Source organism: Pongo pygmaeus, chromosome 12, assembly GCF_028885625.2.
Source record: "Pongo pygmaeus isolate AG05252 chromosome 12, NHGRI_mPonPyg2-v2.0_pri, whole genome shotgun sequence".
In the NCBI taxonomy this organism is placed as follows: domain Eukaryota; kingdom Metazoa; phylum Chordata; class Mammalia; order Primates; family Hominidae; genus Pongo; species Pongo pygmaeus.
This window is the reverse complement of record NC_072385.2, coordinates 62,465,414-62,490,655: the sequence shown is the minus strand read 5'-3', so window position 1 is coordinate 62,490,655 and position 25,242 is coordinate 62,465,414. Positions and strand designations below refer to the sequence as shown.

The window sequence follows — 25,242 nt, the reverse complement described above, 5'->3', positions numbered from 1 at the left end:
TGCTTTTTTTTTTCTTTTTTTGAGACAGAGTTTCACTCTTGTCGCCCAGGCTGGAGTGCAATGGCACAATCTCGGCTCACCACAACCTCTGCCTCCTGGGTTCAAGTGATTCTCCTGCCTCAGCCTCCCAAGTAGCTGGGATTACAGGCGCCTGTCACCACGCCCAACTAATTTTTGTATTTTTAGTAAAGACAGGGTCTCACCATGTTGGCCAGGCTGGTCTTGAACTCCTGATCTTGGGTGATCCACCCACCTCGGCCTCCCAAAGTGCTGGGATTACAGGCATGAGCCACCGCGCCCAGCTACTTTCTTCTTTAAATCAATTATATGGCCATTATTTATTTCATAAATAGGCACTCAGTGACTTTGAAATATTATGGTCCAGATAGAGACAACTGGTTGTACAACAGAAATATGTAGGTCAAAATTTTAAATATTCTAGTAGCGACACTAAAAAATATAATAGATTGTCAAAATTAATTTTAGTAATCTATAATCTTGATCTACTACATCCAGAATGTTATCATTTCAACATGTGATTCATATAATAGTGACTAATGAGGTATTACTTACACTCTTTTTTTGTACTAAGTCTTTGAACTCCTGTGTGTATTCTACATTGACAGGACATCTCATTTTGGACTAACCACATTTCAAGTGCTCAGTATTCACACATGGATACTGTGCAGGACAGCACACACTAATTGGTAACATAAATACAAGTTAGTGAAGATTTGTGAAGTACTTTATGGTTTCCAAAAGTCTTTTGGCATTTAAATCTTGCATCAGCCCCAGCAGGTGGATGCTTATCATTTCCATTTTGTAGAGAAGAGGCTGCAGCAATTACCTGTAGGTCACCCAAGCTCATCCAGCTAGTAAATGGTGAACTCAATTCTTGTCTTAAACCTGGGCACTTTCCCTTTTGCTTGCTTGCCTAAACAAGCAATACAAAGACAAACTTAATATTATCATACACATACGTCCCATGGCTCATTGCAGTAGTACAGGAGAGAAACAATTATTTCAAAATCCACCTACAATCTAGTCTCCAAAAATCCTGCCCAGTTTAATTGCACCACAATCTATTAACTGTAATTCTAAAAACATGTGTGTTGGATAATCTTCCAGCTCTAATGTGCTGTGAATTAAAAAAATGCCGTAGGCAGGCATAAAAAAATCCTACCCTCCTCTATTATATTCTCCATCTGATATAGAATATATGATATACACATATTCTATAAATGAATACATGATAGAGTCTATCATGTAGTGATTTACTTTTTACTTTTGTGAACTACAACGTGGTAGGGTAGGAAATGAGAAAGCTTAAAAAGCCTAATTTTCTCACTAAAGCATAACCAGACACAGCAGCCTATTAGGGGTTTCTCCGCCAGAAGATGGCAGGCAGTCAGGGGGGACAGAGTTCGACCCGCGACAGGCCAACTGATTTCCCCAAAGAAATGCCAAGGGCAGCTAACCGCCCTCCTGGCCCTCGAAACTACTCCTTGAGGGCCCAGAACTTCCCGGAGGAGCCAGACGAGGCCCTCAGGAGCCACAGCTCTCCCTGACTTGGCCTGTATTTGCACCCCTAGGGATCCTATTCCCTTTCCCGACGCAGTGCAAGGAATAGGAGCGGAATGGGGGCTGAAAGGCAATAAAAACTTGTAAAGCCGTATCTGCTAGTTCTCTCGGTGGGCTATGTTCCTGCAAATATCCTCCACAAGAAGTAAAATGGGTGGCTAGGAAGAGGTTAAGGCTCCCTCCTCAGGGCTGCCGGGACGGCCTCGAGGGCTTTTCTGTTTAGGTCCCAATTCCTCCCGGATCCGTACATTCACACGAGCGCAGGGCAACAATCTGAGCGAGTGTTCGTGTGTGCCCGTGTGACTCGCCATCGCATGGCAGATGTTCAGTAGAACATTACAGTAATTTCTGTTACAGGCCCATGGGCGCAGGTCCCTGAGCCCACAGCTTCGCGGTGGTCTGGCCGAGCATGCGTCACAACCTACGCGGCCAAGAGCAGTGCGCACGCGCAAAGTAACACGGGACTGCCAGCAACTTCCGGGCGTTTGCAGGCAGGGCAGTGACGTGTCCTAAGGGTCCGACCGACCTAGATACCCCTCTTTGGTTCCTCCTCTTGGGATTAGTGTCCATCTCTGGAAACAGGATCCAGGAGGACGGGAGGGGCCGCTGCGGACCGCAGTCGCTCCACCTGGAGGAGACACCAGCTATCTCTGGAGACAGCCTGAGGGACGCAGCGACCCACGGCTCCTACCGCCGCCCCGCCTCGCGCATGCGCAAGCGCACAGGGAGTCAGCTGGCTGCGCGGGAGGTCACGGGAAGCGGGGCGGTGCCCAGACAGCTGGAGGGAGGGAGGTGTCAGGCGGGGAGAGACGCAAACGGCGGGACCAGCAGCGACGGTAGCAGCAGCATGGCCGCGATCTGTGGGGGTGTAGAGGGGTGAGTGCGGCCCGGCGGAGGGAGCCTGGGCCCGAGGGCGGGGCGGAAGGCCGTGGCCAGCCTGGCAAGCTGGTGGCCTTGATCCTCGGCGTCCGGGCACTTTGGGCGGCGGGACCTTGCGGAGAAGAGGTGTGTGCACGCGCAGGGGCGCCCTGGAGCGCACGGCTGTATGCCTTACGGGGACTCTGCCTGTGCAACAGCCACACCCCGGGTTGGGGATCCTTTGTGTTTCTTGGCGGAACCACGCCCCTTTCTCCCACGAAACACCCACTCCGCTGTCTTCAGCTGGAGAAGCAGCTCCTTTTTCCTATTCCTGACCTCGGACAGAGTTTTGCAGAACAGGTGTCAGGTGTGAAATTGCTGAGCGCGGGCAGGGTGGGGAGTGGGAGTGGGAAGAAGCGGGACAAAGATCTTGGCTGGAGGTTATCCGGGAGCTGGAGCAGCTGCGAGCCAGAGTACTAGGTTGTCCTGATGTCTGAAAACCGCTCCATCCCTGTTGGCCTTCCATGCTGCTTTCACTAGATTGCATTTTTCTGCTCAGAAGCTTGTTTACTGAACTTTTTGTAATAGCTCTGCCCCTGGGTATGACTATGGACAAGATATTTACCCTCCCTGGGCTACAGTTACCGTATGTGCAAAGTGAGGATAGGGATAAATAAGATCGCTACGTCCCTGCCAGTGGCAACATTCTGTGAATCTGAGTGTGTCAAATCAGGGAATAATGGGGGTCGCTGTCCTCTCAGCCAGGGCACTGTACTTTTGAATCTGTGATTGTTTTCACTTCTCTGGCAGCCACACCCCACTGCTGATTCACAGACCCCAAAGTCTTTTCACATGAATTGTTAGAAATGATCTTTCCCATCCTGTATTTGTAGCACTTAAAAAAAATAGTATAGGAGTCTGCATTCATCCTTGTTATAGTCATCTGTAAGATATGACCCGTTTCTTCCAGTTCGTCGACATTCTTTTGGATGTGGAATCTGCCACCTCATGTATTAACTACCCCCTTGAAATTTCATGTCCTCTTTGAGTTTGATGAGCGGTCTTCAGTGTCATCTTCTGCCATTCCTAAAAGTAATGATCAATAAAGAAACATATATCTCATCACCACAGATCTCCCTGTGAACTACTGTGACCCCCAGTAATCAACATTTGAAGGTTTAGTTGCTTAAGTATGTATGAAGTCACCCTGCCATCTGGTCAGCATTTCTAGCAAAGGTGTCTTGAAGACCTTGGCAGCTGGATCTTGAAAGGCAGTCTTTAGCTATTGTGAGGGAAGCGGAGAGATGTGCCATTTTTCTTAGGAGTGTTTGCTGAGCATTGCCTGTGCCAGCTCCTGTGCTCGTTCTGAGAGGGTAAGTAAGTGATCGGGAGCTTGACCCAGTGGAGTTTGAAGTCTAGTGAGAGGCGGACACAAAGCCTCTGAACACACTCTTCATACAGAGGAGACTTTAATAACTTTGGAGGCACTGTGAAGGTTTAACTAACGGAGACTTAACTAATTCGTTGGGGTGGGCCACACCTCAGAAAAGGTTTCGAGGACTAGGTGAAGTATAAGTAGAGTCTTGCAGGATAAGGAGGACATCCCCAAGGGAAGAGGAGTGAGAATTATGTTTCAGTTAAAGAGCACGCAAACGCTGAACCACAGAGGCGGGTTTGGGAGTGGTGATTGAGTTTGTTGAAGCTGTCTCCTCCATCACACTGGGCTCTGCCAGTGTGGACAGCACAAGCTTAGCTCTCTCTGCGGGTTTTTCCGAGCAAGATCAAGTGCCCTCTTGTGTTCTGTAGGGGAGGCACACGGTCCAAGGTCCTTTTAGTCTCAGAGGATGGGAAGATCCTGGCAGAAGCAGATGGACTGAGCACAAACCACTGGGTAAAAACCACACTGAGGGGATCAGAGGGCTTGGTTCTGATTTTATTCTCTGTAATTCCTGTTGAGGTGGTGGCTGGGGCTCACAGAGCAGCCTGTGGGGGCAACATAGCTTCTGTAAGCCTTTGTAACTCCTTCTTCCCTTGATTGGGGCCAGCTGATCGGGACAGACAAGTGTGTGGAGAGGATCAATGAGATGGTGAACAGGGCCAAACGGAAAGCAGGGGTGGATCCTCTGGTACCGCTGCGAAGCTTGGTGAGTCTGGGGTGGAGCCTGGGAATTCAGCCATCAGTGACACTGAGACAGCTAGCAAGTTTGGACTAGATGAGTTTGATGACTGTAGAGGGAAAGACTTCCAAGACTTAGTCCCTGGTGTCAAAACTGTCATAATCTCACCCAGTCTCATGGCTTCAGTTGCCACCTACAAACTACAAATGTGTTGGAAGAGCACAGGGCTTTGGAGAGCTGCTGAGACCTTGGTTTGAATCCCAGCTTTGCTGCTGAGTATCTGCGTAACCCTGTGTAGGTTACTCATCTTCTCTAAGCCTCAGTTTCCTCATTTGGAAAATGTGAATAGTAGCTACCTCAGAGTTGTTGGGAAAGTAAAATGGCATGATACATTGCAAAGTGGTTAGTATACAGCCTGACCCATAAGCACTCACTAAATGTTAGCTATTATTACTCCTGGTTCAGATCTTTCTCCCAAGTTGCGGTAGCTCCGGCTACTCCCTGGACATATATGTGAGATGTTCTGCAGACACAGGCAAACCCCATGTATGCCAAACCAAGCTTACCTCTCCATCTCCCCTCACCTTGCCCCGCTGCCTGATCTTTCTGTTAAGAGCACTACTGCCCTTCCAAGCTCCAAAGCTGGCATTGTTGAATCCCCTCTTTCTTCTGTCCTCCCCAGTCCAGGTTGTTCTTATAACCACAGCCTTCTGAGGGGTCATTGTGTGGGGAGAAAGGAGGACTGAGGCTGGGTGAACAGGGTATGGCCAGATGGGGAGAACAGGAATCAGGCATCAGGAGGGGGCGGGGGTTGAGAAAAGAGCTGGGGCTGGGGCTCTGCACACTCGCTCACCTCCCGCGTGGCCTAGGGCCTATCTCTGAGCGGTGGGGACCAGGAGGACGCGGGGAGGATCCTGATCGAGGAGCTGAGGGACCGATTTCCCTACCTGAGTGAAAGCTACTTAATCACCACGGATGCCGCCGGCTCCATCGCCACAGCTACACCGGATGGTGAGGAAGTGGAGGGAGGGGTGAGAGTGAGAACTGGTTTTTTTGGGAAAGCCCCTTAGATATAGCTGACAAAACTTGTTCTGCAAATATCCAGAAGGCAACTCCTTCAGTAGTTTAAGTCTCTGCCAGAGCCAGGACCAGGCAGCAGGAGGGAGGGCAAGAAAGGTCTCTTGATGGGAATCAAGGAGTGGGGTCAAACATATCTCCCCTGCAGATGAGGGACCACCTGGGGGCGGTGTAGTGAGGAAGGCAGGCTGGGGGAGCCGTCAGTGCTGAGGAGGAAGTGGGGTGGCCCTGTGATAGTGTAAAGAGTGTTGGTGTCATGGGATTGGTGTTTGAATCCCAGTTCCTGTTTTGCCTGCTATACCATGTTGGCGAAGTTCCAAAACTCTGAGTTTCAGTTTTCTCATCTATAGAATAGAGGTAGTTGTATTCATAAGATGGTTTAGGGTATGAGTGAATATCACTGTGAGAACAGGTCTAGCACAATCCCAGTAAAGCAGGTAGAGTCACTGGAAGACCGGCTGGGCAAGGAGCCACATTCCCTCTAAGAGGTGCAGGCTTGCATTTCTCTCTGTCCCCCTAGATGAGGGCATTATGGTCTTAGAGTTTTTCTGAGACCCAGGCCCTCACCCTCAGGCAGGAAACTAGCTGGGCTCAGTTTTCTCCTCTACAGGACTGGGTGGTGATTCCCTTGCCTGGGGCTGGTTTCTGTCCTGTCTTTCCACAGTGGCAAGCTGTTGCTCTGTGCCAGGCCTTGGCCACACTGAGCCTCCTATTCCCTTTCCCCAGGTGGAGTTGTGCTCATATCTGGAACAGGCTCCAACTGCAGGCTCATCAACCCTGATGGCTCCGAGAGTGGCTGCGGCGGCTGGGGCCATATGATGGGTGATGAGGGTTCAGGTGAGCTCACTGACTGGCCCAGCTCCAGGTCCTGGATCTGCTCCTTCCTTCACTCCCTGTCTTTCTCTCCTTACCCTTGGCTCACTGAGCCCTTGGGGCTTCCTGGGGACAACTCCTGAACCTGGCCATTCCATGTGCAGGATCATGACTGAGATCATAGAGGTGCAAATGCTGGACGAGCTGCTGACCCTGCTCTCCAGCAGTGACTTGCACCCAGGACTCAGATTCATCCCTCAGCACAGGGGCCTGTCTGTGTTGACTTGCTGTCCTTAGGGAGGAGTTGAAACTGAGGGTAAGGCCATAGATGCCAGGAGATGCCATACCAGTCTGCTAGGGGAAAGGGTGTAGAAGCCCTTCCAACATCACCTCTCTCTAGGTAGTGTGTGCATATTTTCATAGGGGCCCTTGAGGTCCAGTTCATGGCAGTGACTCCGGTGGTATTTGTGACAACAGACTGACCTTGTCTTATCCTTGGGTAGGAGCTGGTGTGACACAGCCTCACCTATTCTGTTTTCCCCCTCCAACTTTCCCTTATCTTGGTCAGTCAGATACAGTTTGATAGAGACCCTCCCACCCCCCTCTCCCATCCCCTGCCACCCCTGGCTGGGAATCAGGAAACCTAATTTGTATAAAACTCAAGCAGATCACTAACCTGTCTGGATCTGAGTTTCCTTCCTCGTGAGCTCAGGATGACTGCTCCCATCTTCTTAGCCCTCTCTGCTCCCTGCAGCCTACTGGATCGCACACCAAGCAGTGAAAATAGTGTTTGACTCCATTGACAACCTAGAGGTGGCTCCTCATGATATCGGCTACGTCAAACAGGCCATGTTCCACTATTTCCAGGTACTCCTCCTGCTCCCAGTGAATGTGCGCACCTGGGGTAGGGCAGTGAAACACTCCAAGTAAGAGTGGATGCAGGGGAGGGCCTGGGCGGGCCGGCAGGAAATAGGATGAGTTGTGGGTCTGAGTTGCAGGGTGAAGTCTTAGGTGAGGACAGGGTGCATTCTAGGAAGTGCATTCTAGGACAGGGCAGTGCATTCTAGGAGGGTGTCAGTCATGAGGAAGAGGTGGTTTGGGGACAGGTGATTAGCCAGACATCATTCTTGGGCAGCTAGAACCTGCTGGGAGGTGAAAGAGATGGCATTCTAGGCTAGAATGAAAAGTGCAGGATGAGATCACAGGGCAGAGACAGCAGGTAGAGTATGAATGCGTGCACTGGGCTGTGAGCTGCTTCTGGCCTGGATGGGTCAAGAGAGCCCTTGAAGAGGCGGACAGGGAGAGTTCTGGGGGAGATGCATCTTCCTCCTCTGGGCGTTGGGGATTGACTCCTCCTTGTCTGTGCTGTGTTCATTTGTGGTAAGTTAGGAAACACCTGCCTTTAGTGGAACCAGAGGTAAAAGGCGGGAGAGAAGGTGAAAGGGAGAGGACAAGGTTGATGAGTTTGATAGTTACCTGTGAGGCCCAGTTAGTCTTCCTGTCCAGCCATTTAGGTGGGCTGGGGCTGGGACCAGGACCAAGGAAGGAAAATAGAGATGCTAGGAAGTAGGGCCTGGATTATCAGGGCTGAGGGATTGATGATTAAAGAGGAGCCCCGGCTAGGCCAAGGTGAGGAATAGGAGGGGACCAGGAAGAGAAATCACTTGATGAGCAGTTGTCGTAGGAAGTGCAGTTAGTAACTATTAAGCTATCCGGACTCAGCCAATTGGTTCCAAACTCTACTGATATGTCTACTGCTCCCTCTTCTATCCTTTAGTCATTCTTACAGGGTTGTTTCAAAGATCAGATGAGATAGTATATAACATGCTTACTACATTGCTGTAGGTGCTCAAGTTTTACCACCCACCCCCTCAGACATTTACTTAAAATGTATTCTGGGGGCCAGGCACGGTGGCTCACACCTGTAATCCCAGCACTTTGAGAGGCCAAGGTGGGCGGATCACTTGAGGTCAGGTGTTCAAGACCAGCCTGGCCAACATGGTGAAACCCCGTCTGTACTAAAAATACAAAAATTAGCCAGGCGTGGTGGCGGGTGCCTGTAATCCCAGGTACTCAGGATGCTGAGGCAGAGAGAATTGCTTGAACCTGGGAGGCGGAGGTTGCAGTGAGGTGAGATCACACCACTGTACTCCAGCTTGGGTGACAGAGTGAGACTGTCTCAAAAAAAAATAAAAAAAATATTCTGGGGAACCATTGGTTCCTCAGGACCTTAGAGGTGTTAAAGATGTATAAGTTTGTTGGGATTGGAAGGACCTACCTTCTGTGGTCAAATAAGTTTTGGGAGAAACAAATTGATTTCTTGATTGCAGGACTTCTCAGAGCCTTTAATTTGCTAATGTGCATTGTGACTCCCCAAGGGAGAGTTACAATATGCAATATTTCTTGGATTCCTTTGACCAAAGAAATCTTTTCAAGAGCACCCCAACCCAGCTACTCAGGAGGCTGACGTGGGAGGATTGCTTAAGGCCAGCCTAGGCAACAGCAAGACCTTGTCCCTAAAAAGGAAAAAAAAAATTACAAAAAAAGAGCACCTCAAGAAACTATAGGAAACACTTTGGTGAACACAAATCTGTTCTCTTTGCTGCCTTCAAACTAATCTGTAAGAAATAATGAAGTCCATGTTAGGGAACACAAATAACTTTTCTCAAATGAGAAATCTCAAATCTTTGTACTTTGGAGTTAAAAAAAAATTCTTCTAGCTTTTCCAACAGTAGAGACATTAGGAAGGCCAACTTTGGTGGGCAGATTGGGGATTTTCCTTTGCTTCTGATGACTCTCTTGTGCCCTTTCTCCTCTCAGGTGCCAGATCGGCTAGGGATACTCACTCACCTGTATAGGGACTTTGATAAATGCAGGTTTGCTGGGTTTTGCCGGAAAATTGCAGAAGGTACTGGAGGTGGGGGGTGGGGTTTTATCTGGCTTTGTTCTCCAAAGATCCCCAGTTGGGAGATTGAGTGGGGTTCAGACAGGACTGACAACAATTTTCCTCTCACCAAGTGACCTCAGTTCTCTGCCACCACTGGCCTTGGTGGTGGTGGTGGGCCTTGGGTTGGAGGCAGAAGGGCACGTGGGTCGTGTTGACAGTTTTGTATTACCTGTGTTTTTTTCTTTAATAGCTATTATGGCTTGCGTAGGCTGTATACCTGTTTCTGAGGAATTTATGAAGCAGTTGTCCTTTGGACAAATCTATAAATTTTTTCCTAGCCAATTATACTCAAAGAACTAGGGGATTATAGAGAGGTTAGGCATATTTTGTTGGGTGTCAGGAGAGCTGAACAGAGGGCTTGTATATCTGTACATTGCTCTTTCTCCACTGTGAGGTCCATCCTGCCTTAATTTGGGTTCCTGTAGCCTCAGGGCATTCTAGGGCTCTCTTAGATCCTGCTGGACTGAGTCCCCTCTAGAAAAGAACCAGGAACATGCTAACCAACAGCAGACTGTTAGAAGTCGGTGGAGGGCACTGACAGGAGTACCAGCCAGCTGTTCAGCTAGGGTCCTGGCTCCCCAGAGCTGACAGCCTCATAGGAACAGACTTACAGTAACTCAGTGTGAGCTGGATGCATACTAGGTGCCAGTACATTCCTTTAGTGGGTGCTGCCCTCCCTTCCTGAGTTGGGGGCCTGAGTGAGCACCTCTGTACAGGGCACCCCTCTACAGAGGGAGGTAGCTGGTATGTTTGTCAGTGGAGACTTGCTTCTCCACCTGCCACGAGGCGGGCATCCACCCTGAGTAGACTCCTGCTAGCTCAGGGTGCTCCCGTGATGGCTGCCTTGCAACAGAGAGAGGATAGCCCAGGAATGGCAGCTCCCTTCTTTCTCACCAGTTCCCTTCTTCCATCCTGCCTACCCCAGGTGCTCAGCAGGGAGACCCCCTTTCCCGCTATATCTTCAGGAAGGCTGGGGAGATGCTGGGCAGACACATCGTAGCAGTGTTGCCCGAGATTGACCCGGTGAGTTGAGGTGGGAGTGAAGGTGGGGAGCTGCTGGGTGAGGGGTGGTCCTTTCCCACTGTGGATGGGACTATCCCATCAAACCCTGTGTAAATTGGATACTATTTTAAATGAACTTAGGGTCTGAGAAGCATTCTGCAGAATGTCTGTAACAAAAAAGTTCTTTGGTCAAATGCCGCCCTCTGTAACTGGCCTGTAATCTGTATTTATATATGGTAAATTAGTTTAATGTACGTGTGTGTGTGTGTGCTGTCCCCTTTCTTTTTATTTTATTTTTTATTTTTTTGAGACACAGTCTCACTCTGTCAGCCAGGCTGGAGTGCAGTAGCGTTATCTCAGCTCACTGCAGCCTCCACCTCCCACTCTACCTCCCAGGTTCAAGTGATTCTCGTGTCTCAGCCTCCCCAGTAGCTGGGATTACAGGCGCGCATCACCATGGCCGGCTAATTTTTGTATTTTTGGTAGAGATGGGGTTTTGCCATGTTGGCCAGGTAGGTCTTGAACTCCTGACCTCAAGTGATCCACCCACCTTGGCGCAAAGTGCTGGGATTACAGGCATGAGCCACCGCGCCCAGCCTGTCCCCTTTCTTTCAGTTAATTTTAGTTCAGTCATGTTTCTGTTCATTTCCCTCACTTCTGTCTTTCCTTCCTCTCTATTGTTGCATAACGTTTTTTCCTTCCTCTTCTCTCCTTGGCATGTATGAATGTCTTCTGTTTTCCTCCCTTTTTTTTTTCCCCTTTCCTGAGTCTGTCTACTGTTTCTTGGCTTGAGGGCGAGTAACTGGGATAGGGTGGGTTGGTCATAGGAAACTCCCACCTTCAGCACTGGAGAGACTAGGTTGGCCCCCATATCCATTTTCTGCTCTCCACCCAGGTCTTGTTCCAGGGCGAGATTGGACTCCCTATCCTGTGCGTGGGCTCTGTGTGGAAGAGCTGGGAGCTGCTGAAGGAAGGTGAGCCTGGGGGGAGGCTGGAAGGGCAAGGGCAGGAGACGGGGCTGGAAAGGAGGTGGCCCAGGAAAGCTGCTTGCCCCAAAGAGAACCTGCTTCCTGGACCCTGAGGCCTAGACAGGCCACTGATGCTCCCGTCTAAGGCCCTCAACCTCACTCTGCCATTGAGCCCTTTAGTGATGTCCCATCCACCTTGCTTGAACTCTTGAAAAGATGTTGTGTTCCAAATGGTTTATTGAATAATAGCTACTTTTAAAAAGTTAACGACAAATCAAACTTAAAATCGGAGCACTGACTGGCGTGTGATAACCTGTAGGGACATCCCTAGTCAACATAATTCTAGCTAGAAGAAAAGAAGCCTGGCTTCTTAGCCCTGGCAGCCTTATGCCAGGCAGTTGGACGGTTTCTACTGGACATTCTGAAGTAGCTCAAGGACTCCCATTGCTACCGTGGAATTCCTGGCATTGGGTCCTTTGGAGCTGAGAGGAGGGCAGGCCCCCTATGCTGCTGGCTCCAATACCCAAGATTTTTCAGGCTCCAATGCTCGAGTACCCAGTGCACCCTGTGTGATGGGGACTTGGCATGTAGGCCCCTCCAGCATCTCTACAGGAGTATCTCAGGGTCTGGGCATCCTTGCCTGTCTTCCTTCCTGGCCCCAGTACAGGTTGCTGTTCTCCTCTTATCTCTGTCCTTGTGTTCTTCCCTCCAGGTTTTCTTTTGGCGCTGACCCAGGGCAGAGAGATCCAGGCTCAGAACTTCTTCTCCAGCTTCACCCTGATGAAGCTGAGGCACTCCTCCGCTCTGGGTGGGGCCAGCCTAGGGGCCAGGCACATCGGGCACCTCCTCCCCATGGACTATAGCGCCAATGCCATTGCCTTCTATTCCCACACCTTCTCCTAGGGGGCTGGTCCTGGCTCCACCCACTCCAAGCTCAGTGGACACTGGGTCTGGAAGGAAGGAGTCTTTTGCTTCCTTTCTCCTTTTTACAAAAACAAACATAGAAGAAAATAAACGCACTTTATCCACTCCCCAATTGGACTGCATTATCAAACACATGTGCTGTGTACATCCTCAGTGCACCTGCCAGCAGATATCCCAGAGGGCTCATGAGTGGATTTAGTCCAAGGTTTAAAGCCCCGCCCCCAGGTGCTCAGCCTGTGATCTGCATCCACTCAGCATGCACTTGGGCAGATGATTTGTCTGTGTGCTACCCTTCCCCATACATTACCACAGATGTGCACTATGTGACTGCCAGTTAATCTGTGACCTGTTTTCTCTTGTCATGTCAAGTGGGTAACGATCCCTGTGTGACCACAGTCACCAGAACCAAGTGCTCACCATTCAGAGCATCACAGGGAGTAACCTTAGGTATGTCACACCCTCTCCTGAGACTCCCAGCAAGATTTAGGGGCTAGAGTACAATTCTAGACTGGGAGCATCTTTGCCTCACTGGATTTAGTAACTGGAGGTAAGCAGGACATTTTGCAGTTTTTCCTATGAATGAGTTCTTGAAAGGTTATGAGGATGGCTGAGATCCAAGAAGACCAACTAGGTACTGCTCACCTCGGTGGCCGACCTATTCCTGGCTACCACTAGCCTGGCTCTGCTTACAGCGTGACACTGTGTTGTGTGTTCCTGGGAATGAGGAGCATCAGTGAAGAGCAGACATGATTCCTGCCCTCTGGATACCATAGTTCGGCCAGTGAAGGCAAACCTGAAGCTTCGGTTCCACAGCCTGTGCTGCTTGGTGAAGACTAAGGACAGGAGTCTCGATCCACAATAGCCGCCTCTCTGGGTGTTTTATTAGAGGCATGTGGATCATGTCCTGCACATCAGTTCTCCAACTTACAGACATCAGTTATTCTAGAGTTTGTTTTAAAACAGGGTTTTGGCCGGGCACGGTGGCTCACGCCTGTAATCCCAGCACTTTGGGAGGCCGAGGCAGGTGGATCACGAGGTCAGGAGATCGAGACCATCCTGGCTAACACGGTGAAACTCTGTCTTTACTAAAAAATACAAAAAATTAACTGGGCATGGTGTCACACGCCTGTAGTCCCAGCTACTCGGGAGGCTGAGGCAGGAGAATGGCATGAACCCAGGAGGCGGAGCTTCCAGTGAGCTGAGATCACACCACTGCACTCCAGCCTAGGCGACAGAGCGAGACTCCGCCTCAAAAAATAATAATAAATAAATAAAAATAAAATCAGGTTTCTATCTACTCCCCTCCCCTGCCCTGCCCTAAGGTATCTGATGTTAATAGGTTAAGGGTGGGATGGGGAATTTTCATTTCTATTATACTGAACAGCTTGAGTAATTTCTGCTGCAGAGGTCCAGCATCTGCACTTGAGGGAGCTCTATGCTACAGCTGGTAAGTTCTGATTAGGCCTTCTAAGACGTCTTGAATACTACCTTGTTGCCCAAGTCAGATGACAATGTTCTTTCACAGTGTAGCATTCATGTAGAACACAATGGTAACAGCTCTCCTCCCATCAGCTCTAGCCCAGTGCTGCAAGCTGGAGCTTTGAGCAGTAAGAACTCCAGCCAGGTCTCTTCTGAAAGAACAGCCAGCCGTCTTCACATCCAGCTATGACCAAATCACTGTGGTCTAGCACTCAGCAAGTCTCTGGTCCAGCACCTGGTAAAAAGCTTGCAGAGAGAACAAGGACACAGCAGAGGCATCTTTGCTGTATCTCACAGTCTTGAAAAACTGTTAGATTATTAATGAGTGGTGAGCTTTGGAGATTTTTTTAAATAATGCTCTCAGGATGAGGATCAAACAGCATTTTGGTGAAAAGAGTTTATAACTACTGAGACCTACTTATGTTCTTCAGAATATGGCCGTCACTTTTCCTTAAAATTCTCTAGACTGCAATTCCAACTGGACAGTGGAGGTTTTAGTGAAGGAGCACATCTTGATTTTTTTAGTCCCAGCATAGAAGTGTTGAAAAAAATGCTGAAAAAAGGCAGTATTAAAGTGCATAAGGTCAGATGTGTTCCTAGTTCCTGTCACATTTAGGAGATGTGATGAGGTCACTTCCCAGTTATTAAAGCTCTATTAGGCTGCAGTGCAGAAAATCACAAGTGATTTTTTTAAATTTATTTTAGAGGTGGGGTCTTATTCTTGCCTAGGCTAGAGTGCAGTGGCACTATCATAGCTCACCGCAGCATTGAATTCCTGAGCTCAAGTGATCCACCTCAGCCTTCCAAGTAGCTGGGAGTACAGACATGTACCACCACACCTGGCTAATTCTGTCTTTTTTTTGTAGAGATGGGTCTTGCTATGTTGCCCAGGCTGGTCTCAAACTCCTGGCTTCAAGCAATCCTGCTGTCTTGGGCTCCCAAAGTGCTGGAATTATAGGTGTGAGCCACCATGCCCAGCCCAAAAGTGATTTTTGCTGAGTTTCTCTCCTTTTATTTTATTTTATTTTATTTTTTTTTGAGACGGAGTCTCTGTTGCCCAGGCTGGAGTGCAGTGGTGTGATCATGGCTCACTGCAACCTCTGCCTCCCAGGTTCAAGTGATTCTCCTGCCTCAGTCTCCCAAGTAGCTGGGATTACAGGCATGCAACACCACGCCCTGCTAATTTTTTTGTATTTTTTAGTAGAGTTGGGGTTTTGCCATGTTGGCCAGGCTGGTCTCAAACTCCTGACCTCAGGTGATCTGCCCGTCTTGGCCTCCCAAAGTGCTGGGATTACAAGCGTGAACCACTGCGCCCGGCCTTCTCCCCCTTTAATTTTAAACTTATAGTGTCCCCCAACAAACTATCAGAAGCAATTCATGGGATTTTGTATTACCAAGGCATTAAGAGATGTATACATTCCTCTCATCTGAGCCTGTAACAGCCCTGTGATGAGACGAGAGCTTGGAACAAGCATTGGAATGAGGCTAGCACTGCCTTATCTCCGTGTGATCGCAGGGATAGTACAGCTTCATCTGTCCCTTTCATTCAGCAAACATTTATTGAATGTCTTGTAGGTGTGATGAGTACTCTAAGCATTAAAAATAAGTACACCAAGGCCAGGTGAGGTGGCTCATGCCTGTAATCCCAATACTTTGGAAGGCTGAGGCGGGTGGATCACGAGGTCAAGAGATCGAGACCATCCTGGCCCACATGGTGAAACTCCATCTCTACTAAAAATACAAAAATTAGCTGGGCGTGGTGGTGCGCGCCTGTAGTCCCAGCTACTCAGCAGGCTGAGGCAGGAGAATCGCTTGAACCCAAGAGGCGGAGGTTGCAGTGAGCCGAGATCGCACCACTGCACTCCAACCGGGTGACAAAGTGAGATTCCGTCTCAAAAAAATAAATAAGTACACCAGGCCAGGCACAGTGGCGCAAGCCTGTAATCCCAGCACTTTTGGGAGGGTGAGGTGGGTGGATCGCTTGAGTTCAGGAGTTCAAGACCAGCCTGACCAACATGGTGAAACCCTGTCTCTACCAAAAGTACAAAAATTAGGCGGGCATGCTAGCAGGTGAGGCATGAGAATGGCTTGAATCCAGGAGGCAGAGGTTGCAGTGAGCCAAGATCACACCATTGCACTCCAGCCTGGGTGACAGAGTGGGACTCCATCTCAAAAAAAAAAAAAAAAAAAGAATATATCATCCACCTCTTCAAGGAAGTTACATTCTGATAAACCCTATTTACACAAAACTACATGTAACTATAGGATTTTAAAATGCTGTAAATAGGCAAGTCAACTCAGGATCCACCAAGCCCCCCGCCCTGCCCCGCCCCGCCCCCTTCCATTTTTAGGAAGGAGGCAAAGAAATGATAGGGCTCAGAGCAAAACCCGTGGGTCCTGGGCTGGTCCTATATCGTCTTTTACCATATGATAAAGCCCCTCAACAAATCACTGGGCGATCTGAGTAAGGTTTCAGTTTAAATAATTAGGCATTGCCAAACCATAATCACAACAGCAGGGACTGTGGCTGCTTGGTAACCCCCGTAACCCTTGTGCCTAAGACAATGCTTGACATATAGCAGGATGTGAAACTTGTTCAATAGTTGAAAGGCAGATACGGAATCCTTGTTTTCTAGGTAGTAAGAGCCCCAGTTTTGCCCAGAAACAGGAAAACAAATGCCTAGTTTCCCTTCTAGCCCAAAGATGCCACTGCCTCTTTGTTCAGAGCTGTACATATCATTGCCACTATTGGCGACCATGTATTAAGTGCCTATTATGTGCCAGGCAGTATTCTAAAATTCTGTCATTATAGTTCCAGGGGACAGGTGCTGTACCTTTACAAATAAAGAGGTTATTTGTAAATAAAATGGAGGCCAATGGCACAAAGTTGTGAAGGTGGAATTCACTCAGGTCTGTCACTTCCAGCCCATGTTTTACTACTTTGTAACCCTATTTAGAAAGAAAACCGCAACTAAGATTATGACCCATCCTGACACAAAAAGTTTCACACATATACACCACACATACCGCACACCACACATAACCGCACACCCCCGCCCCCCCCACAGTATGATGGCACAGTGACCCAACCTCATGCAGAAGGGTACCACTGCCAGCAAATGCACTTAACATTTTATTGAGATTCTCGACAGCTGCCATTTGGTTTGTATAGCAAATTTTTGACAAAGTAATTTTTTTCCATTTTTGATATTTTTATGAAAATTATTTTCTTCAGTTTTAAAGCCCTGTCCCTCCCCCAAAGAAGGATTAATAACTACCAAGTAATGATTATTTAGGAGAAAAACAAAAGCAAAAACAGCTTTTAAACACTTGTGAAACAGGGTAAGTGTCCAAAGTCAAGACCTTCTGGGCCCAGTGGAGGTGCTGGGCTGAGCAGCCCTGCACAGACCCTGGGGGGCTTCCTATTCCACAAGCTCCACTCCCTTTTTCCTCTCCATCTTTGCTGTTGGGCCTCACCTCCAAATCTGCCTAACAAAGGCAGCACGATCTTTAATGCCTGTGCAGCTTTGTAAATGGAGACAGGATACTCTATTTTGAAAGTTGACAGATTCCCTGTCCAGTCTGGGGGAGGAAAAATTATCCAATGTAGCATGGATGGTTTCACTTTCTTGTCCACCCAGACACATGCTCATACTTATTATATGGATTTATCAGACACTTCAAAAGTCCTGACATGTAGTAGCACAAAAGTTCCTTGTAAAAAAGAAGTTGCAAAATTATAAAAATTTCTGCAGCAGTTCTGGCTCCAGATGACAAAGTTCGTTCTAATAAGTAGTTTTTTTGACATGCACAGCAGCTTCCCTTACAAGTCCTTCGTTCGGAGGGTTCTGTTTAGACCACAGAAAGTTCGAATCCAAGTTTAAAACGCTCTTTGCTGACAAAATGTGGTACATCCATCAACAGAATTCTACTCAGCAATAAAAGGAACAAACTACCAAGACGTTATCTGTCATGGACAAACCTCAAAAACATTAGCTAAGTAAAAAAGCCAGACACACGGCCGGGCACAGTGGTTCACGTCTGTAATCCTAGCACTTTTGGAAGCCGAAGCGGGTGGATCACCTGAGGTCAGGCGTTCAAGACCACCCTGGCCAACATGGTGAAACCCCATCTCTACTAAAATACAAAAATTAGCTGGGCATGATGGCAGGTGCCTGTAATCCCAGCTACTCGCGAGGCTAAGCCAGGAGAATTGCTTGAACCAGGGAGATGGTGGTTGCAGTGAGCCGAGATCACGCCACTGCACCGGGCAGTTGAGCGAGACTCTGTCTAAAAAAAAAAAAAACAGACATAAGACCACATATTGTATGATTTCATTGATTCAAAATGTCCAGAAAATGCAAATTTATATATAGAGAAAGTAGATTGTTGGTTGCCTGGAGCTGGGGTAAGAACAGGATTAACTGTAAAAGAGCATGAAGGATCTTATCAGGAGGGATAAAATTGTTCCAAAACTGAGTAATAGTTATGGCTACACCACTGAGGGAAGTTACTAAAATCACTGAATTTTATACTTGAAATGGGTGAGTTTTATGATATGTAACATATGCCTCATTAAAGTTTTTTGTTTTTGTTTTTGTTTTATTTTGTTTTAAGTGAGGCAGGAAAATAGGGTCTGGAGGCAGGGAACATAAGGCCAATTCACACTTCAGCTACGACAGGAAAGATCCTCTCCATAGGGCATAGACCAAGTAAATGACTTTGTAACTTTACTTCATCCTCTCCATTTACATAGGGCTTACCCCAAGTAACCAATGGAATCCTCTAGAGGGTATTTAAACTCCCAAAAATTCTGTAACTATGCTCGGGCCCACTCCCACACTGTGGAGTGTACTTTCTTTTTCAATAAATCCCTTTCTTCCTTGCTTTGTTTGTGCATTTTGTCCAATTCTTTGTTCCAGATGCCAAGAACCTGGACACGCTCCCCCATTAACAAAAGGACTCCCTGCCTCCCAAACCATCCTTCAAGCATTAAACATTTTTGAAGGCTCATAATCAACAGGACAGAATAACTACTTAGTGATGATTTGCAGAGTGAAATATTTTACTGTTTCATAGTAAGCACATTTTAGTAACTGTACACTAGTAAAATGTTTTTAAGATTTTATCTCATTTTTATCATATTAGCCTAAAATGTTTATTATTTTTATATAAAAGTCAATAGGAAGGTAGGATTGGGGAGAAAACTTAGCAAATGTCACAAAGGAGACTCCTAGTAACAAAATCTGTGGGAGCCTTTTCTTTTAAAATAAAGATGGTGTATCTGTCCCTTTACAGATTTCTCTCCTGTCCCCTGGGACTGGGGAAGGTGAATCTCCTGCCTGACACCCTGTAGAGATTAGTGTATTCAGCTGTTCTATTCCTATGATTCCTCTAAAAACCAGACTGACTGGGAACAGCAGTACGGGTTTGGCCAGTGAGGGTAGGTGGCCAAGTGGTATGCAGGAAACTCACATGTTTCCCTGGGTTGGCTTCCTGCTCCCCTGTCCCTGTCACTGATAGCAGCTTCATTGTGAGGAGATTAAAACAAAGGAAAAAAACAAAAAACCGTTTCCAAATTATAACCAACCAAGTCTATGGAGGAAATTCACAAGGCAGCAGAGCAGAGGCTGCAGAAGGTGCTCTGTCTACCAGGAGAACTAATGATCCCTGTGAGCAATGCAGGGTGCAATGAGTCACACGGAGAAATGTGGACACAGGCAGAAGGACATGAAGGCCCCCACTACATGCCAAATTAGAGTCAATCCTCCTGTTCTCCCCACCCACTTCACAAACTAATGACGTCCACGTTATCCCAGAGGAGAGCGGCTAGGGACACTCAGTCTTTCCCGATATGTGGACGTCTCCAAATGTTGGTCAAATCTGTCAGATTTCTAACAGTTCCAATACCTCAATATCACCTAAACTGAGAAAGATTATTAGCCCATGATTGTGGGACCCTTATTGAAGGCCTGCCCCCTCCTCACAGTAGGGTAGACTCCTGGATTCCGAATGGTTCAAGAGCCTGGGCTGTCATTTGTCTACCTGGGGTTTGCAGCAGCCCTAGTACAAGAAGATTCATTCATGCTGTTTACTTTGGCGACCTCTTCACACAACTTTCCTCTCTAACACATGTTAATTGTCAGAGTATTCACCTCACCTTCTTACTTCCCCGCTTCTCCAAAGTCAAGGCAATAGCAATAAACAATTTGGAAAATGTTGCTTAGTATTTTAAGCCATGGTTAGCATTATAATCTTAATTAAAGAGACCCCAGGCTGAGGTGGCCCACCACACCCAGCCTATAATCTCAGCAATTTGGGAGGCTGAGGTGAGAGGATCACCTGAGCACAAGAATTTATGAACAGCCTGGGAAATACATCAAGATCCAGTCTCTACAAAAAATTTAAATAAAAAAAAATTAGCTCGGCGTGGTGGTGCATACCTGTTGTTCCAGCTACTCAGGAGGCTGGGATAGAAGGATAGCTTGAGCCCAGGAAGATTGATGGAGTCTTCATGCATGAGATTAGTTTTCCTATAAAAGAGGCCTCAGAGAGCTGCCTTGCCCCTTCCACCGTATAAGGATGCAGGGAGAAGCTATTATCCAAGGAGAAAGCACCAGCTAGAAAGAAGCTAACCTTCACCAGACACCAAATCGGCCCAGCCTCCAGAACTGAGAAATTTGTTTTTTTATAAGGTACCCAGTTTATGGTATTTTGCTTGGGCAGCCTAAATGGGCCAAGGCAGTGGGTAAAATTTATGACATTGTGTCCGGAATTGGTGGGTTCTTAGTCTCACTGACTTCTAGAATGAAGCCACAGACCCTCGCCGTGAGTGTTACAGCTCTTAAGGTGGCGCCTCTGGAGTTTGTTCCTTCTGATGTTCGGATGAGTTCGGAGTTTCTTCCTTCTGGTAGGTTCGTGGCCTCGCTGGCACAGGAGTGAAGCTGCAGACCTTCGCGGTGAGTGTTACAGCTCTTAAGGTGGTGCGTCTGGAGTTGTTCGTTCCTCCTGGTGGGCTCGTGGTCTCCCTGGCTTCAGAAGTGAAGCTCCAGACCTTCCCAGTGAGTGTTACAGCTCATAAAAGCAGTGTGGCCCCAAAGAGTCAGCAGTATTAAGATTTATTGCAAAGATCGAAAGAACAAAGCTTCCACAGTGCGGAAGGGGACCCCAGCGGGTTGCCACTGCTGGCTGGCAGCCTGCTTTTATTCTCTTATCTGGCCCCACCCACATCCTGCTGATTGGTAGAGCCGAGTGGTCTGTTTTGACGGGGCGCTGATTGGTGCATTTACAATCCCTGAGCTAGACACAAAGGTTCTCCACTTCCCCACTAGATTAGCTAGATACAGAATGTCAACACAAAGGTTCTCCAAGTCCCCACCAGAGTAGCTAGATACACAGTGTCGGTTGGTGCATTTACGATCCCTGAGCTAGACATAAAGGTTCTCCAAGGCCCCACCAAAGTAGCTAGATACAGAGTGTCGATTGGTGCATTCAGAAACCCTGAGCTAGACACAGGGTGCTGATTGGTGTGTTTACAAACCTTGAGCTAGATAGAGTGCCGATTGGTGTATTTACAATCCCTGAGCTAGACATAAAGGTTCTCCAAGGCCCCACCAGAGAAGCTAGATACAGAGTGTCCATTGGTGCATTCACAAACCCTGAGCTAGACACAGGGTGCTGATTGGTGTATTTACAATCCCTGAGCTAGACATAAAGGTTCTCCAAGGCCCCACCAGACTCAGGAGCCCAGCTGGCTTCACCCAGTGGATCCCGCACCAGGGCTGCAGGTGGAGCTGCCTGCCAGCCCCACGCCGTGCAACCGCACTCCTCAGCCCTTGGGTGGTCGATGGGACTGGGCGCCCTGGAGCAGGGGGCGGCGCTAATCGGGGAGGCTCCGGCGGCACAGGAGCCCACGGAGTTGGGGGGAGGCTTAGGCATGGCGGGCTGCAGGTCCCCACCCCTGCCCCGCGGGAAGGCAGCTAAGGCCTGGCGAGAAATCGAGCGCAGCGCCGGTGGGCTGGCACTGCTGAGGGACCCAGTACACCCTCCGCAGCCGCTGGCCCTGGTGCTAAGCCACTCATTGCCCGGGGCCGGCAGGGCCGGCCGGCTGCTCCGAGTGAGTGCGGGGCCGCCAAGCCCACGCCTACCCGGAACTCCAGCTGGCCCGCAAGCGCCGCGCGCAGCCCCGGTTCCCGCTCGCGCCTCTCCCTCCACATCTCCCTGCAAGCTGAGGGAGCCAGCTCCGGCCTTGGCCAGCCCAGAAAGGGGCTCCCACAGTGCAGCGGTGGGCCGAAGGGCTCCTCAAGTGCCGCCAAAGTGGGAGCCCAGGCAGAGGAAGCGCCAAGAGCGAGCGAGGGCTATGAGGACTGCCAGCACGCTGTCACCTCTCAACATGATAGCTCTGGGTCATTGGGAACAGTGAGGCAAGCTTCTTGAACAGCTTTGGCAAGCAAGTTGTAAGTCTTGAGAAATAAACTATTTTAGTTGGTTCACTCCCAGAGCAAGTGTTTCCTGGAGTAAGTACTAAGTTCTTTTTTCCTGATTCCAGTAATGTGTAGTACAAGGACAGGAAAGTATTTTGGTATCAGTTATCCCAGCTGAGTGCAGAGGACCACACTCAACCATACTGGAGCAGGTCAAAAGGCTTTAGGAGGCACATGTTAAAGATGCTGAAATTGGGGCTGGGCGTGGTGGCTCACACCTGTAATCCCACCACTTTGGGAGGCTGAGGCAGGCGGATCACAAGGCCAGGGGTTCAAGACCAGCCTGGCCAACATGGCGAAAACTCGTCTCTACTAAAAATACAAAAATTAGCCGGGCATGGTGACACACACCTGCAATCCCAGCTACTCAGGAGGCTGAGGCACAAGAATCGTTTGAGCCCAGGGGATGGAGGTTGCAGTAAGCTGAGATCGTGTCACTGCACTCCAGCCTGGCAACAGAGCCAGACTGTTTTTTTTTTAATAAAAAGAAGATGAAATTGATAGCATCATTTAAGAAACAGTACCTCTTGAGATAGGGTAAAACAGTTGAGAGTTTGGGGTACATATATAACTAATCAAGTAAACAAACAACAAACTTATTTACTCCCCCCCTCCCCCCAGCCACAAATAAATTATTTGCAGGGAAGGAAATCATAGTATACTACATGACCCTGCTGTAATCATACATGGTAATAACAGAGTATAATAATAAAAACACCTAATATACATCTAACCAAAATTATTATGTTTGGAAGACGGAAAGAAGGGAATAGGTTGAGTGTGTGAGAGATAACACACCAGGAGAAAAGAAGTTATTGAAAGAGAGACAAATGTTATCTTCCATAGTGGGGAGTCAATAGAAAATACAAGGAACCAAAAAAATCAAGAAATAGTAATAGAAGCATGTTATTTAGTGATATGAAGGTAATTTTTTTCTTTTTTTTTTTTTTTTTTTGAGACAGAGTCTCACTCTGTCACCCAGGCTGGAGTGCAGTGGCATGATCTCGGCTCACTGCAACCTCCACCTCCTGGGTTCAAGCAATTCTCCTGCCTCAGCCTCCTGAGTAACTGGGATTACAGGCACGTGCCACCACACCTGGCTTTTTTTTTTTTGGTAGAGACAGGGTTTCACCACATTGGTCAGGATGGACTCAAACTCCTGAACTTGTGCTCCACCCGCCTTGGCCTCCCAAAGTGCTGGAATTACAGGTGTGAGCCAGTGTGCCCAGACGAATGTAAATATTAATACTTAAAAAAGGAGTTAAAATATTTTAAAGGGATTGTGTCTGGAGAGGGCAGAATGGGAGAAGGGGGGATTAGGCAGTGGTACTCAAAGATTGCCTTTTTTCCATTAAAATTCTTGAGAAGTGTTTTATTTAAATTATGTGCACACAAACTTTAATAAATTTTTTTTAAAAAAATTTAAACCTGAAAGACAAAAAAAATTGTCATTTGTAGTCTCAAGCTGAGATTTGGGACCAGGACTATGAGAAATAAATTTGTGTTTTTTATAAGGTACCCAGTTTATGGTATTTTGTTATAGCAGTCTGAATGAACTAGGACAGTGGGCAAAATTTATGACATAATGGCCTTGGATCACGAGTCACAGTGAAGCAAGCTGTGGTCTAATTATTTTGACCCACTTTAGCACATCTTTTGTTACAAACAAACTTTCTTAGACAAACTGATGTTGAGCACACGTCAAAGTTTATTAGCTTTTTAGCAAGGGAATCTGAAAAGAGTGCCTGGTGCCATGTCTGAGAGGGCATGGAAACTGGAGGGCCATATATTTGGGGAAGAGAATGCTTACATAAGCAGCCAATTTTTAAAATTAAGCAACTTATTAGATTAAAAGTGCAGTTTCATTTCATATGGTCGTAAAAACACTATGTTTGTAGAAAGGAAATCGAGAGCAAAAAGCCCAAGAAAGAAAAGCAGATGATAAGGAAACACCAGTGTTCATTAAGTGAATAACCAGGGTTTGGTCCCCTGATGATTCAATTTACATGGAAGCATGAGTGGTCCCCAAACAGCTCAGAAGCAGAGTGTGGAGGAGGCCTGTCGTTGCACAGTGAATGCACATGTTGCAAATGAAGTTGAAGAGTCAAACCATTTGTCCGTTCTCTAATCTTGGGACAAATATTTTTGATACTTCACACAAAAGTAGAACCAGACAACTAGTAACAGTAAAAATCATTTTGGGTTTCCAGTTTCTACAATGATAAAACTATAAAACAAAGACCAGGTGTGGTGGCTCATGCCTGGAATTCCAGCACTAGGCCGAGGTGGGCAGATCATTTGAGGTCAGGTGTTCAAGACCAGCCTGGCCAACATGGTGAAACCCCCGTCTCTACAAAAAATATAAAAATTAGCCAGGCGTGGTGGTGGACGCCTGTAATCCCAGCTACTTGGGAGGCTGAGGCAGGGAGAATTGCTTGAACCTGGGAGGCAGAGGTCACAGTGAGCCGAGATTGTGCCATTGCACTCCAGCCTGGGCGAGAGAGTGACACTCCATTTCAAAAACAAACAAAAAACAAATGAACGACAATCCTCAACAATCAGATTAGTATTTTAACAATTCCATCTTGCAGTGTGCTGTGCAGATGCCTCTTAATGGGGAATTTGTATGTAACCCTAATTCATGCTGAATGTAATGGATTATGTAGATAGAGTATCTGATTTTTCCTGATACATTCCTGAATTTTATTTGCTATGTTTTTAAATTTTATTTTTCCTTTTTTTCCTATGCATACCCATTTATTTGCTATTTTTAAATTTAGGATGTATGCATTTAAAAATATTTTTGCCAGGTTTTGACTTGAAGTTCTAGGGCAGCATAAATGAACTGGGAGAGCTTTGAATCCCGTTCTATTTTCCTGGAACTGTTTAAATACCATATGAATTATCTGTTCTTTAAAGCCTATGTAAAATTCAGTCATGGACTTACTATTCTATAACTGAATTTTACATACATAACAGAATTTTACATTCCA

The 25,242-nt window shown here is 47.6% G+C and overlaps 1 protein-coding gene across 3 annotated transcripts; it reads left to right on the top strand.

Moving 5' to 3' along the window:
- The first annotated feature begins 490 nt into the window (after positions 1–490).
- Positions 491–12,399, top strand: NAGK (N-acetylglucosamine kinase). 3 transcript variants are annotated; one of them, XM_054474950.2, is made up of 10 exons: positions 491–2,457; positions 4,246–4,330; positions 4,485–4,583; positions 5,426–5,567; positions 6,360–6,470; positions 7,201–7,313; positions 9,267–9,354; positions 10,319–10,416; positions 11,291–11,369; positions 12,076–12,399. In XM_054474950.2, the coding sequence occupies exons 1-10, from the start codon at positions 2,291–2,293 to the stop codon at positions 12,264–12,266; spliced, it is 1,173 nt and encodes a 390-aa protein (XP_054330925.1). In that variant the 5' UTR covers positions 491–2,290; the 3' UTR covers positions 12,267–12,399. The 3 variants fall into 3 exon arrangements, with proteins under 3 accessions (XP_054330925.1, XP_054330926.1, XP_054330927.1); XM_054474952.2 differs by lacking the exon at positions 4,246–4,330 and having other exon boundaries at positions 2,348–2,457; XM_054474951.2 differs by lacking the exons at positions 9,267–9,354; positions 10,319–10,416.
- The last annotated feature ends 12,843 nt before the right edge of the window (positions 12,400–25,242 follow it).

Excerpts from the sequence above, each read along its gene's own strand:
- NAGK (XM_054474950.2), top strand. The coding sequence starts at position 2,291 with ATGCGCAAGCGCACAGGGAGTCAGCTGGCTGCGCGGGAGGTCACGGGA. Across the intron at positions 5,568-6,359 it reads CGCCACAGCTACACCGGATG|GTGGAGTTGTGCTCATATCT; the intron begins GTGAGGAAGTGG and ends CCCTTTCCCCAG. Across the intron at positions 6,471-7,200 it reads GATGGGTGATGAGGGTTCAG|CCTACTGGATCGCACACCAA; the intron begins GTGAGCTCACTG and ends TGCTCCCTGCAG.